The sequence below is a fragment of the Globicephala melas genome, chromosome 9 (assembly GCF_963455315.2).
Source record: "Globicephala melas chromosome 9, mGloMel1.2, whole genome shotgun sequence".
NCBI classification, from domain to species: domain Eukaryota; kingdom Metazoa; phylum Chordata; class Mammalia; order Artiodactyla; family Delphinidae; genus Globicephala; species Globicephala melas.
The window spans coordinates 79374618-79389969 of NC_083322.1; the positions used below are offsets into that span (position 1 = coordinate 79374618).

General features: G+C 38.0%; 1 protein-coding gene across 1 annotated transcript in view; it reads left to right on the forward strand.

Moving 5' to 3' along the window:
- The first annotated feature begins 5858 nt into the window (after positions 1-5858).
- PCLO (piccolo presynaptic cytomatrix protein) overlaps positions 5859-15352 on the forward strand; it is a 373707-nt gene continuing 364213 nt past the window's right edge. Inside the window, exons 1-2 of the mRNA XM_060304735.1 lie at positions 5859-6306; positions 12105-13671. Of these exons, the coding sequence (XP_060160718.1) occupies positions 6056-6306; positions 12105-13671 (1818 nt within the window). The 5' untranslated portion in view covers positions 5859-6055. The remainder of the gene's footprint in view (positions 6307-12104; positions 13672-15352) is intronic.

Consider the following 15352-nt stretch of genomic DNA (forward strand, 5'->3'; position numbering starts at 1 on the left):
TGGCAACAATCTATCACAGCTGCCCTACTATGCATCCCAGTTTACAAGTGCATTCACATCTTTTTCTCATATCCCATTATCACAAGAACCCTGAGAGGTAATATACAATCTTCTCTATTTTCACAGTAGAGAAAGGAACCTCAAGTTCTGGAAGAGTCAATGACTTACTAACCCCAAAGTAGGTGTAAGATGGCAGAGCAAGGATGTGAAGTAACACCTTGCCATTCCAAAAACCATGAGGTAAAGACATGCACACTCATCCAGGTTTTCCAAAGAGTAGGCTCTGAATTCTAAAAGCCTCTTTATAAAATGGGTGAATAAATAGTGCTGAATAATCTGTTATAACCTCATGACTTACTAATAATTTTCAATTTACAAAGTAATACTGTAAAGTGACATAGAAGCTAATTTTATTCTTAATATTTTACACATTTTATGTCTATAGGAACTTTTTTCAGTAGCATTTATTTTATTTTTATTTTTTTAATTTTTATTGGAGTATAGTTGATTTACAATGTTGTGTTAGTTTCTGCTGTACAGCAAAGTGAATCGGTTATACATACACATATATCCACTCTTTTTTAGATTTTTTTCCCATGTAGGTCATCACAGAATATTGAGTTCCCTGTGCTATACAGTAAGTCCTTATTAGTTATCTATTTTATATATAGTAGTGTATATATGTCAATCCCAATCTCCCAATTTATCCCCCCCCCGACCTTTTCCCCCGGTAACCGTAAGTTTGTTTCCTACATCTCTGACTCTATTTCTGTTTTGTAAATAAGTTCATTTGTACCTTTTTTTTTAGATTCCACATAGAAACGATATCATATGATATTTGTCTTTGTCTGACTTACTTCACTTAGTATGATCATCTCTAGGTCCATCCATGTTGCTGCAAATGGCATTATTTCATTCTTTTTTATGGCTGAGTAATATTTCATTGTGTATATGTACCACATCTTCTTTATCCATTCCTCTGTCGATGGACATTTAGGTTGCTTCCATATCTTGGCTATTGTAAATAGTGCTACTATGAACATTCGGGTGCATATATGGTTTTGGATTGTGGTTTTATCCAGATATATGCCCAGGAGTGGGATTGTTGGATCATATGGTACTTCTATTTTAGTTTTTTAAGGAACCTCCATACTGTTCTCCATGGTGGTCCTACTAATTTACATTCCCACGAACAGTGTAGGAGGGTTCCCTTTTCTCCACACCTATAAGAACATATTTTAATACAAGCAACTTTCTCTTTTATTTTAAATTACACATTTAGTTTGGGAAAAAGTATAAAGGGAAGGAAACTGCCTGATATTCCAGATGTCAGAATTCAAAAATATATTTATCAAACTTTTCTCTAAAAGACTTTTCATGTTTTTTTTCTCTCAAAATTGAGAAGCCAGTTCATAATCAACTGTACTCTCACTTGAATTTTCTTCAAATCTCATTTTCTGCAAATCTCATTTAAAAGCAGAGCTCACAAAAATGGCTGAGAGGAGCAATTGAGAAACAGCTCAACCACAGCAAAAATGAGGTTGGACCTTAAGTCACTGCAGGTTCCTCCTCCACTGAATTAATAATCCTCTCTTACCTTCTGTTAGAGAGGGAACATTAAAAAAACATATGTGTCTATATAAAAATATGTCATGGGACTTCCCTGGTGTCGCAGTGGTTGAGAGTCCGCCTGCCGATGCAGGGGACACGGGTTCGTGCCCCGTCCGGGAAGATCCCACATGCCGCGGAGCGGCTGGGCCCGTGGGCCACGGCTGCTGAGCCTGCGCGTCCGGAGCCTGTGCTCCGCAATGGGAGAGGCCTCCACAGTGAGAGGCCCGCGTACCGCAAAAAACAAAACAACCCCCCCCCCAAAAAAAAACAACAAAAAAAGTCACGTTCAGTATACTTATACAAACATGAATATATACATCCACACATACACTAGGAATGCATGGACTTTTAAATACAGAAAGTACAAGAATTGTTTGAGTTGTAGCACTCATCACGTCATATGAATTCACTGTTAGGATATATACTGCATCATTTTCTTCAGCTTCTTCAGAGGCATTTGTTACAAGAAGATGTTCACATTTTGATTCCCTAGCTGAACGGGTTATGTTATTTTTGCTGTTAAAAAAAAAAGATTAGTAATAATTACTAGTGCTGTTTCACCATTACAACCTACAAATTCATTTTGGAAAATATAGAAAATTGTAAAGAAAAAGGAAGGTTACCTATGGTCTTGCCATTAAATATATATGGATTTTGTTCATTGTCTTGTTTCCTCTATTACTTTTTCTGTGCATTTTAGTGGTTTCATTTTTTTGCACATTTGAGTATATAACTTTATGAAAATTTACCCCGTGTATACTTTGAGAAATTTTCCCCATGTTATAATGAACTCTTTAAAAGCATTATTTTAAATAAATATCTTCATAAAATACTACCATCTAGTTATACCAGATTTTACTTCTCTGTTTTGAGGAGTAAAGACTGTTTTACTTTATTGCTGTTGTAAATAATAGTGCAGTGAACTTTTTTTCACAAAATCATTTTTGTAACTCAAATGATCTCTTCAGGACTGGTTTCCAAAAGGGTATCACAGGTTATGAATCTTTCTAAGGCTCTTGATAAGTACTGTGAAATTATTTTCCAGAAAGGTTCAATCTGTTTTTACTTTTGAATTTAGCTTACAAAACACTCACTAGCATTATTATAAAGGTCTTAATAGGGACATAAAAGGCATTTAATAAATAAGTATTCACATTATGCCTGCTAGAGTTTAATAAACATATGCTATTATTTTAATTAAATAGGCTACATTAAATTATATGAAGTTTATTTAATTGTAGGTTTTTAAAAACTAGTGAGACTACACATTTTTCGATATTTGATGACTATTCTAACTTCAATTCTTGCAGTCCTTAATTTATTCAAGTATTGCACATGTGACCACATATGAGGTGGTCTGTTTGATTTTATCCCCATTGAATGGTATCTGTAAGGACTTGGGTAGACTGGGCCACCCCATTCCAAGGAATCATGACCTAGTTTAGTTGTTAACTATCACATTTAGATTGGTTCTAATCTACCGAAATAGAAACTACCTGGGAAAGTGAAACAAGAATTAAAAGAAAAAAGATGTGGTTTTCTGGAGTTGAGAAATGTTAGAAAGACATAACAGTATATGAGTGGAGGTTTTCAGAAATTGATTCATTTCATGACCTACCTATCAAGCTAAGTGAATGGGAACTGAACTATCAGCTTGTTAAGTTAAATCAAAATTCAAATAAATGATTATTAACTATATAATGAACAGGAAGCAATAAAGATTTTGAATCTAGTACCATTAATTAATTTGCAGAATGAAAGTAATTATGATAGTTTTCTGAGTAAACAAAGAGAAATTCCATAAAGTTATCCTAGCCTTTAACTTCTCATCCTCATCCCCTTAGAATTATGAGAATTCACACAAAAGGAATGCACCTGGACTCTGCTCTAGCATTTCTCTTTAAGTCAGAAACACCTCCCCAGTACAAGCAACTAAGCCCAAATAAAGGATTAAAAGAATAAATGTTACCTCAAACTCAATAGTTATAAAGGTCCCAAAGGCAAAATCCTTTTTTTTCTGCGGTACGCGGGCCTCTCACTGTTGTGGCCTCTCCCGTTGCGGAGCACAGGCTCCGGACACGCAGGCTCAGCGGCCATGGCTCACGGGCCCAGCCGCTCCGCAGCACGTGGAATCCTCCCGGACTGGGGCACGAACCCAGTCCTCCTGCATCGGCAGGAGGACTCTCAACCACTGCGCCACCAGGGAAGCCCCACGGCAAAATCCTTTAAAAAAAAGAGTCAACAAGCGATAAGTTTCCCAGTGTCACCATCACATCTCTTGTTTTCACAGTTCATTTACTCTTCCCACCACACGCTCCATTTTTGTCTTTTCTGATGATGTTTGCTCCTGGGAGAGAGTAGGGAAGGAGAAAGTAAATGCACATATTTGCACAATGGGTTATAACATTCCTATTTTACAAATTACTGCTTTTTGTTAAGCCTGTCAACATTACTTTGCATGTTGACTATCACTTTTTATTTCTTACTACTTGACAAGCTCCTTTCCATGTACAATGGCAGAGAATATAGAGTTAACAATGTATTTTCTCAGTTTTGATATTATTCTGAGGCTAGAGTTTGAAAGGGTATTTATCTTACCAGTTTTTTAAGCTTGTGGTTTGTGAATCTGAGTACATCAGTATATTTTATTCTCACAAAACTTGAGCATACTATTAGAAAATAGCCAGCATGTGAATCATCTCCTTCCTCACCTTCATCTAGAGTGTTACTTATTCTGAGGGTAGCCTGAGCCATGAAGCAGTTACTCATTTTGTCAGAGAAGGCATTATGATTCAGAATTGTGTACCTAATTATCTACTTTTTTGAAGCAAACTCCTTTCCAGGAGGTATGACAACAGTGTATTTGCCCCTATATGTGGCCACTGGACTGTCAGGTTGCCTCAGCTTGATTTGTTTGTATGAAGTGTGAGCATTCTCTTCTTTATTTAAATGAATAACTCTTTGCAGTTTTGACTTTAGAAGTCACATCTCAGCATCTTACAAGAGAATCAAAGTTTTTCTAGGAACTCAGCCAGTAATAATAGTTCATCTGCCGACTAGCCATCTTCCAAAGCGGTAAATTTAGTATAAACTGTTACAACTGTGCCATTATTTAGTTTTGATACAAGTGTAATGCACAATAACAAACTATTATAATGATTATTACAAAACCTAGGAAACTTTCTGAGCAACTCATTCATTTCTGTTTGATTTATTCTTTCGTTCCCAGTTGTGAGCTTTTGATTTTCTTTAATTTCAACAATTGGGACATTAAGTCCACCTTGTTAGGAAATGGGTAGCAAAATTGGGGCTGCAGATCCAGTGCTGAACTAAAACACTCCCTTCCAAAGCGCGCAGTAGCAAGAAAAGAGTATATGTTGGTGGGTGGCTCTGAAAGAGTGGGTATTAGTTATACCTCTGCTGCTAGCCAGCTGTGTGACTCTACACAAGTTAATTTTTCTGGGCCCACAGTTGTACGGAAAAGGGTTGAACACACGTTTTAAAATTTCACACTATTGTAACATTTTAATATTCGACAATCTGGATCTTACTACAGTATCCTATCCGCAATTTCTCCAAATCTTTACTTTTGCGTAGTCCCTTTAGGGAACAACACAGCGGTAAGCATTCAAAAACTTACCTTTTTACTTATACTGTATCTAAGATTATAAAATAACTGTTCTGGCAAAATTATAAATGAAAACGGCCAGTTTTATCTCTTTTGGGGAAATTTGTTCCAAAGGCATCTGGCTTCTCTATTAATCTCCAGTTACCTGAAAACATTCCTAGAATCTTTTCAAGTTCTCCCTTAAAAAAAAAGAAAAGAAAAGAAAAGAAAAAAAACTACAAATCCCATGAGTCAAAGATGGAATGGAAACAGACACCTCCCCTCAAGCCCCCTTCCCGGTCTCCTTGAATGTAGTCCGCTAAAACTAGGGTTGAGGCATCCTGAAATATGCCTGAAAGAAACGTCGGCTGTTTTGTTCTGCTTTTTAGCTGTGCTCTCGCTGGGCTCCTTTAAGTCGGTGCTGAGAGTGAGGAAGGATACAGAGCGACGCAGAGTGGAATGGGTGCGGGCGCAGGCATCACCTGTTCCAAGAGGGGCATGCGCACTGCGAGGGCGCCGGCGAGGAGGCGGGGCACGGTGGGAGGGGCAGACGGCGCCCGGCTGGCACCGCTCAGATCTGCTTTTCCCCGGCTTGGGGCGCTGAGGCGGCGTCGGGAGTTGTCTTCCGCAAAGGTTGCCTGGCGTTGTCCAACATGGAGGAGTCACTGGCCTCGGTCATCACCTGCAAGAGGGACTAATCTCCGCCTGGTGTTCAGGGACTTCGCCGCCTGCACGCCCGGCGGCAGCCCCCGTCTCCGGTTGCTCCTGCGGCCACGGGCTTCCCGGCGGGGAGGCAGCACAAGGAGGGAGCGCGGTGGCCCCGAGTTTCCCTAAGCCATGGGCAACGAGGCGAGCTTGGAAGGGGAAGGGCTCCCCGAAGGGCTGGCGGCGGCAGTAGCGGCTGCCGGAGAAGGGGCTGGCGGGGCGGGGAGCCCCTTGCACACCGTGACTCCGGCCGGCATGGAGGCGGATCTGAGCCAGCTGAGCGAAGAGGAGAGGAGACAGATCGCTGCTGTCATGTCAAGGGCGCAGGGGCTGCCCAAGGGAAGCATTCCTCCGGCCTCTGCGGAGCCGCCTTCCATGCACAGGCACGCACAGCATGATGTATATGTCCGGGCATATATGTACAGCTTCCCGTGCACATATGTGCCAGCCCGTATGTGCCGGCACGGCAGTACATATATGTCGCCTCCGTTCATTTTATTCTCCCTAATGGGGTGGTGGTAAAGAGAACATAAGCTTTCTGTTGGGCAGGATAAAAATGATGCCTTATAGAGTTTCTGATGGGATAGTCAAGGGTTGCATTCTTGGAACTGTGATTTTAGGTTGTGATTTCTGGCCTTTTGGAACCTTTTCTCTCTAGGGTGGCGTGGAGAGACGCCCTCCAGTGTTTTACTAATCTGGAAGTCTTCCATTAATACAAAACGGACGTGTTAGGAAATGGAGAGAGCTGGGTGTTTACCTGTTTCTGTTTAAACCTCCTCAGTCATTTCGGGGTCTTTCTCTCTGTGAATGATGTCTAAATATTTCTGTAACAATACCTTTAATTCCCCTGGAGGTGATTTGTCTTTCCTTCCCACCCTACCCCCCAGAGGAGAACAGGAGCTGTTTAGGCAGAAGGTATAGAATAAATACACCTTTTATATTCAATGAGAAACCCTAAAATATGTGTGGCATTAAACAGATGGTTTGGTCACAACAGTGCAGGTGCTGTACGTGTATTTATGAATTAGCATATGCTATTTTTTAAACCACCGCTCCTTTATATGGAATAGCGTTTTACAGTTTACGGAAGAACATGTGAATTTGTGTTACCTTCAAATTAGTTTCCAGTACATACTTTTAAAGACAAATAGCAACTTGGACAGGCAATTAAGAGCTAATCTATAATAGTAACACATTCATTTTCCTCTCTAGGTCTCTGTATTCCTCCATCCCAATAAATTAGTTGTTTTCTAATTAGAGTACTAAGAGGGTATAATCACTGTGCCTGCCCTGCCTTTATTTGTTGTAAACAAACCCTTTAACTTTGCACCCTCGTAGCATGTTCAGAGACAGGACATTCCTCTGTCCGTGGTCCTGAAACCACTCCTACTTTATGATAACCTAACAATTTTCATTAGAGATACTGGAAATATGAAAGATATGGATATAGGTGTAGGCTTTTATCCTGTACTTTATAAAATAAAAACACTTAGGAGCTATAATATAAGTATATACATATAATTTTGTCAGGTAACTAATACAGTAGAAATGTAAAATGTTTTGTGGATAGTGGCAATGGCAATATGTTTCACATAAAATCTTAAATTCGTAAACTATATCAGGTAAAAACCCTATTTTCTTGAAGGGGAACCAACACTACTAGTAAAGACTAGCTTTAGTATATTGAATATATTTTTCTGTGTTTTTAAACTACTAATATATTGGGCTATTTCTGGTATAAAGCCTTTCTTATCTATTCCCTTAAGAGTACAGTTTATGATATGTACTATTTTCTCTACTGTTTAAAACCTGACTTAGAAAAAATTTTGAATGTTCATATACTAGATTTTTCTAGGGTAATAATGAGGTACAGTACTTTTATTAACCCTTTAGAAATGTATGCCAACTCTTCTACAATTTTTCCTAAGAGGCACAAGCAACAGGTTTACCATGCTGGTTACAAATACCAAGAAGAGTGTGAGCTTTGATTTCTACATTTCTTCCTTGTATTCAGAGGGTGGCTAAAAAATATTATCTCAGCCTATGAAAGTGTGGTGTTTTGTTCAGTATTTGTATCAGTTAGCATACTTTTAAAGCTCTCTGTTGATGTTTTTGTTACGGTAGAATTCTTATCAATAGGTGGTCTGCGGCCTAAACAGTTATTGATGAAAGCTTCATTGAAATATATAAACGTGTCTGATTTTGGTAACCTGCTTATATTTTACTGAGAGATTTCTATAAATCTCTTTAAGTTTGGAAAGTTATCCCCATATGTGATAACCAAATAAACACATATTAATTTAAGTATATGTAAGAAAGTATATCCAAATCATTTCAAGTTTTAGGAGATTATGTGGTGCGAATTAGGGTGGGCTTTGATTTTTTATTTATTTTTTTAAAGAAATAAGGGTTGAGAGCCCAGAGACCTTATTAATTTTAACTGACTCTCAGCCATATGTGCCTGAGTTTCCTTGCTTCTAAATAAGGCAGTAATACTTATCTTACTCATCTTGTAGAGCCATAGTAAGGATTAATTAAAATTTGACAGGAATATTTTTGCTTGTATTTTAATTTGAAGGAACCCTATACATATAAAGAGTAGTGATATCAGTATCAGCAGTGAATGGCACTGGCAGTGATGGCTGCAGACAAGTTGTATATTGAGTTATTCACTGTCGTGAGTTATTTTGATGTACCTATACTCTTTTACATATGGAGAAGTCAGTGCAATGTACTGGAAATCCTGCCTCCCCTTCCTGCCCACCAGGAGTTAGGATACCAGATTTCTGTGACTAACTAGTTTTATAACCTTGAATTAATTTCTTAGCCTGTTTAAGTCTTGGTATCCTCTGCAATATACAATGAACGGACATTCCTAAAGATGCTTATATTTCTATTATAAAATTTTATGACTTAACGCTGTCAAGTGTCATTGCCTGTTGTGTTACATTTAAAAATATTTTAGTATTCCAACTGCTTTTATATTCTTAGTCTTGAATACATGTTTATCTCATTTGCTGCTGAAACATTTTTTTTCTGTTAACCTGTGAAAGAAAAATTCTAATCTGAGGATGACAATAGTAAAATGAAAAGGGAAGTTGTATAAGACTTGAGTAGTTAGAAGCTAGAAGTTAGAGCTTACAAATGAAATGCTTCTGGATTTTCGATTCATTGTCGATCCAGGGAAATGCAATTTTATTATGTCTTCTACTCATTCTGTTTACACCTACAGATGTGTCATATGAGAAGAGCTTTACTGAAAAACACCTCTGATTAGTAGAATATTTAGTAACAATTCTGACTGAGTCAGTTATTTTCTTTAGCATTCTTTTAGGCCTCCGCTGCTGGGTAGACACCTCCACAATTGTTTTTCTTCCTAGAGCAGCAAGCCAAAATGAATATGGAATGTTTCCATTTATATCCCACAAGACCTGTAGAAGAATTTAAAGTGAAAAGAATTCAAGAGACGTTAATCTAGAGGGAAACAAAAACCTGATATGTTCATTCATTTGTTCACTCACTGTTATTCATTCATTCATTGATTCATCAAACATTAATACTCATCTACTAGTTACCAGGTTTGGTTCTAGTGATGAAAAGATGAGTGAAACATATCTCTCCCTAGGAATTCATAGTCTAGTACAGAAGACACAGATTGCATTTTGGTCATTCTTCTTTTTAACACAACTGTCATACCAATCAGAAATTCATCAAAAGACATAGCTAAGACATCTTTATATTTTTGTTTGGTATTAAGCCTGTATCTTCTCTTAATGATTGTTTTTCTATTTTTCCCTCCCAGATCTCCATGTTTGACGTTTATTTACATAATTATAGCAACTAAAACTAAGTTTAAATTGTAGTCTTTATAGCTGTATGGGTATTTTCTCACAGGGGGATTCTATAATATAATAGAACTTAATATTCATAGGAAGTACATGCAGTTATAATTTCTAATGCAAGTAGCTTCCTTTAACTTTTGGTATTTATTGTTGTCACAAATATTTGGTATTCACAAAATTTATTTGTTTTGTACGTATGTTGGATTAAGTGAAATATCACAAAAACAGTGATTAAGTTTAATAGTATTTTCAAGAGAGCACAGTTAAGAATAGATTTTTTGGGTATTCGTTTAAATATAGATTTCTTTAATAAAATGCCTAAACGCTCATAGGATAGTTCCTAAGCATCTGCCCCTCAAGGGAATGGTAAACTTTATTAATTGAATATGGAACATTTCCAGAATAATGTGATTATCTAAACAGTGGAACTTTTTGAAAATAATCTATTTGGGGTTGTTTACTATGGTTCTTTTGCCTTCATACGGAAGGGAGCACATAATGGGGCCTATAAGGAAACATTCAAAATTATTTTCCCCAATGGAAATATGTAGCAGTGTGTTTTGAAAGATCTCTTAGAACTGTTGGAATCAATTAGGATAATAATTTTAGTTCCTTATTTAAGTACAGGCTTCAGGGACATGGTAGTATCTAAAGCTTTTGTAACCTTTTTTCCTGGAGGAAATGGCCAGAACTAAGAATTGTATTTATTCACCTTTTATTAGAAAATCATTTTGTGGCATACATTGCCATTTATAGATTATTTTCTTTCTGACACTTTGCTATTTAGAAGTAATACTTCTGTGTTTCTTCCTACTGTGCCTTACATCTTGATCTATACTCAAATTTCTGTATCATTAGGGGTAGTTTAAAAACTTAATTCATAATAAGTACCAGATGACCTGAAATGAAAAAGTTATAGGCTGGTCCGTTAGCAGGTAAATTTTATTCAAACAAATTAAAACCTATAGAACTTTATTGTGATCATCTCATATTTTAAGTGCTACTGAATCACTCTGTTTATCTCTTTTTCTTTTAATTAAAAAGAAATCTTTTCCAAAATTAATGTTACATAAATCAAACAAAGTACTTATAATTTGATTTATCCCATAATTCTAGTGCAGCATGTTCTTATTAGTTGCAATTTTATCAGTAAAAAATAGCTTGTTTAAAATTTAACGTACTTGGTAAAAGTGTATATGAGAAACAAGTATTTTAATTATTGAGCCATAGTCATTTAAAATTGATGTTTCCAAAACTATTTTAAAAATATCCATCTTGTGTATTTGTCTATGAGTTAAAAGAAATCTTGCAAATTAATTACTTGTTGCATTTTTAAGTCATTGTCAATAATAATGACTAATTAACAATGGTAATAGTAAGTGTTGTAGAAAACATTAAGTAAAGAGATCATTATGTTTTTTCTTCCTTTGAGGAAGGTAACAGTACTTTTCAAAAGTGGGGTCACAACCAGATTGTTGCTATTTGTACATCAGGCTATGTATGTCTCAAGATGCTTTAAGCATCATATTGTTACATAGAGAGATCTCAGATTAAGAAAAATAATTGAATGATATAACACTGTTCTTCCACAAGAAAGAATTGTTTCTCAGAATTTTCTAATTAAAGTAGGAATTCTTACTCTATAAAGTTTAATAAGGACAATATTTGATAGATGTTACCTTTTTTGACAGATATTCTGTCAACACTTGAATAGATGATCAGCTTTTTCAGAGTTCCTGAAAAACCTCCTTTACCAGGTCCTGTGATGTCATGTTGTATGTCTTATGTAGCTAATGTAAATTCTACTATTAAGTAAAAAACAAAACAAAAAACAGTTGCAGCAATCTCATTTAAAAATGAATATTTTCACTTCTTAGTGTGCTGGTATTTGGGAGGCTAGCATTCCTTGACTATAACTTTTGGTTAAAAAGGATACATCCTGTGAGCATAAAAGTACTGGAACATGGCTTTGCATTGATCTGTTGAGTTAATATGTTTAAATAGGTTTGAAGTATGGCTAGATTCTATTAAGTAAATATAAATTATTTTTATTATAAATACTTTCTAACTAGATATCTTAATAGTTCATTACTTATAGTAGCAAGTATGGGGTTTTTTCCCCTTCCTCTTCACGTCCGTGTTGAAAATCTGTATCCATGTAAAGAAAGTAACAAAGACATTAAAAATTTTATGATTACTTATAGGATGCTGCAAAAATGGATTTTAGTTATATTTATGCATCATAATTTTGAAGATGCAAGAAAGTAATGGGTTTTAAATATTATTTTGAGTTGTGATAGTTTCCATTATTTTCACTTCTTTTTGTTTCATTCTTCTAGGAAACAAGAGTTGGATAGTAGTCAACCTCCAAAGCAGCCAGGAAAACCGCCGGACCCAGGGCGTCCAGTTCAGCCTGGTCTCAGTAAAAGTAGAACTACAGACACTCTGAGGTCGGAGCAGAAATTGCCTGGAAGGAGTCCTTCCACTATTAGCTTGAAAGAATCGAAATCCAGAACTGATTTTAAGGAAGAGCACAAGTCTAGTATGATGCCTGGCTTCCTCTCAGAGGTTAATCCTTTAAGTGCTGTCTCCTCTGTTGTAAATAAATTCAGTCCTTTTGATTTGATATCAGACCCTGATGCCTCCCAGGAAGAAGCCTCCAAGAAACAAAAAATGTCTCAGAAGGAACAAGGAAAACCTGAAGGAATCACAAAGCCTCCATCACAACAACAGTCACCCAAGCCAGTTCCTAAGCAGCCAGGACCTGTGAGGGCCCTGCCTCAGCAGGACGGTTCTCCCAAATCAGTGTCTCCTCAGCAGCCTCCAGAAACAGGAAAGCCAACTCAGGGCCTCACCCAGGCTCCTCAGACAGACCAGGCAAAATTGCCACTTCAAAGAGATGCAGCCAGGCCTCAGACTAAACAGACAGATACAGTAAGGGGAGAGTCAGTTAAACCCTCACTGCAAAGCCCATCCAAGCCACCTATTCACCAAGTAAGTCCTGGAAAGCCTCCAGCCCAGCAGCCTGGACCTGGAAAACTTTCCACACCACAGCCTGGGCCTGCAAAGCCCTCAGCTCAGCAGCCAGGGCCAACGAAGGCCCTAGCTCAACAGCCAGGGACCCCAAAGACCCCGGCCCAGCCACCAGGAACAGCAAAGCCTGCAGCTCAGCAGCCTGGGCCAAAGGCTCCAGCTCAGCCTCCTGGGCCCGCAAAGACTCCAGCTCAGCCTCCTGGGCCCGCAAAGACTCCGGCTCAGCCTCCTGGGCCCGCAAAGACTCCGGCTCAGCCTCCTGGGCCCGCAAAGACTCCGGCTCAGCCTCCTGGGCCCGCAAAGACTCCGGCTCAGCCTCCTGGGCCCGCAAAGACTCCGGCTCAGCCTCCTGGGCCCGCAAAGACTCCGGCTCAGCCTCCTGGGCCCGCAAAGACTCCGGCTCAGCCTCCTGGGCCCGCAAAGACTCCGGCTCAGCCTCCTGGGCCCGCAAAGACTCCGGCTCAGCCTCCTGGGCCTGCAAAGGCTCCAGCTCAGCCTCCTGGGCCTGCAAAGACTCCAGCTCAGCAGGTTGGGCCAGCGAAACCTCAGGTCCAGCAGCCTGGGCCAGGCAAGACTCCAGCTCAACAGCCTGGCCCAATGAAGCCTCCTCCTCAGCAGCCTGGCCCAGCAAAGCCCCCTCCTCAACAATCTACAAAACCTGTAAGCCAAACAGGGAAACCTCTGCAGCCACAAACTTTTCCATCTGCAGCACAGACTCCAGTACAAGGCCTCCCCAAAACCATCTGTCCTCTTTGCAATACCACTGAACTTCTGTTGAATGTTCCAGAAAAGGCCAATTTTAACACATGCACTGAGTGTCAAACCACTGTTTGTAGCCTCTGTGGTTTTAACCCCAATCCTCATTTAACCGAGGTAAGTGCATTTTTTTGTTATGTTCATGCTCTTAAACCATATCATCATCTTACACAATGGTGCTTAGTTTATTGCTGTTAACGATAGGATGGCACTGTTTTTCTCTGGTTCTTTTCTTCTTTCCCTTCTTCCTTCCTACTTTCCTCTTTTTCTTCTCTGCCAAATGTAAATTAGAGTTTTTCAACATTTTCTCCAATAATATTTCTCCAAAATATTGCTACAATTTCTGATAAATTTGGCACATAAAGGAAGTATGAATTGATTGATAGATGCTGAGCTTTTGCTCATTGCATTCTATGGGTAAAATCCACACTATTATTACATTATATTAATTTTTTCATCAGCTATTAAATTCATGCTTCTACCTACCATGACACTCTTGATATGATATTCTTAAATGGGATCCTATTTATGCTGCGAAAAAAAGTGGACAGTGTTTTCAGATTCTAAATACAATTTTGATACGAAATTGAATACATTCTTTCAAACTGCACATCCCCTTTTCCTGCCAGTGATTTTGCTATACACTGTGAGAGCATGCTTCCCTCATTAGTTGAGAGTCATTCATAACAGCGTAAGTCACTTCAAAAAAGTGAAGTCATTAGAACAGGTTCAACTTTATGGGTGTCTTCTTAGACGGATCACAGTTTATAACTCCAAGTCTTTGGGTAAGCCTTCCTGGCAGACTGAATCATGAAGGGGCCAGTTGTGACACAAATGAGTTCAAGGTTGTTTACTCTGGTTCAGGATAGAAAAGTTATTCTCAGCAGGTCAGTTACTGTCAACTCAGTGCTTAAAGTCCCTGAATAAAATAGCATTTTAATAGGTAGAGATTTGGGGACGTTCAGGGGAAGGGACAGAAAACATAAAACTGCAGAACTTAGAAATTCTCTGGAGTTAAGAAATAATACAGTGAAGATGGTATAATAATATAAAATAAGTGAGGATAAAAGGGCTTAGGGTTTGAAAGAATACATTTTTAAAAGAAATGCAGTAGCCCCTACCCGATGAGAAGGCACAGAACCATTGAGTCCATCTAGAGAACAGCTGTTAGTGGGCTGTATAATGCACAAGAAGGAATGAAGGCAGCAGGCAATGAAGGATTCTGTCATTTAAATATCCGCGAGAGAGGAGACTTGTGTACCCTTGTTATAAATGCAATCTATGTTCTGATAAAAACAACAGTGATAATTATTGGTAGCTGTTACGTTAGTTTGGATACTTACTGTGATGAAAGTTGAAAATGATGTCCATTTAAAATATGTCAACCTCTGGTTTTCCGCTAAGGTATCTTTTACTCTTTTTACCAAAAGTCATGTTGAGTACTTTAAATTTTTAGATAAGCCATACTTCAGTGGTAAAATTGCAATTAATAAGAACATTTAAGTTATGGAGGAAATCAGATTATAAATAGTTGGTTTATATATTTGTAGCTTTTTTCATATCTTAAACTGTTTTCCACATTCTTTTTTTCTTTTAATTTTTTTATTGAAGTATAGTTGAGGTATAAAATATGTTACACGTGTACAATAGTGATTCACAATTTTTAAGGGTTATATTCTATTTATAGTTATTATAAAATATTTGCTGTATTCCCCATGTTGTGCAATATATCCTTGTGGCATATTTTATACATAATAGTTTTGTACCTCTTAATCCCTTACCCACATGCTGCCCCTTT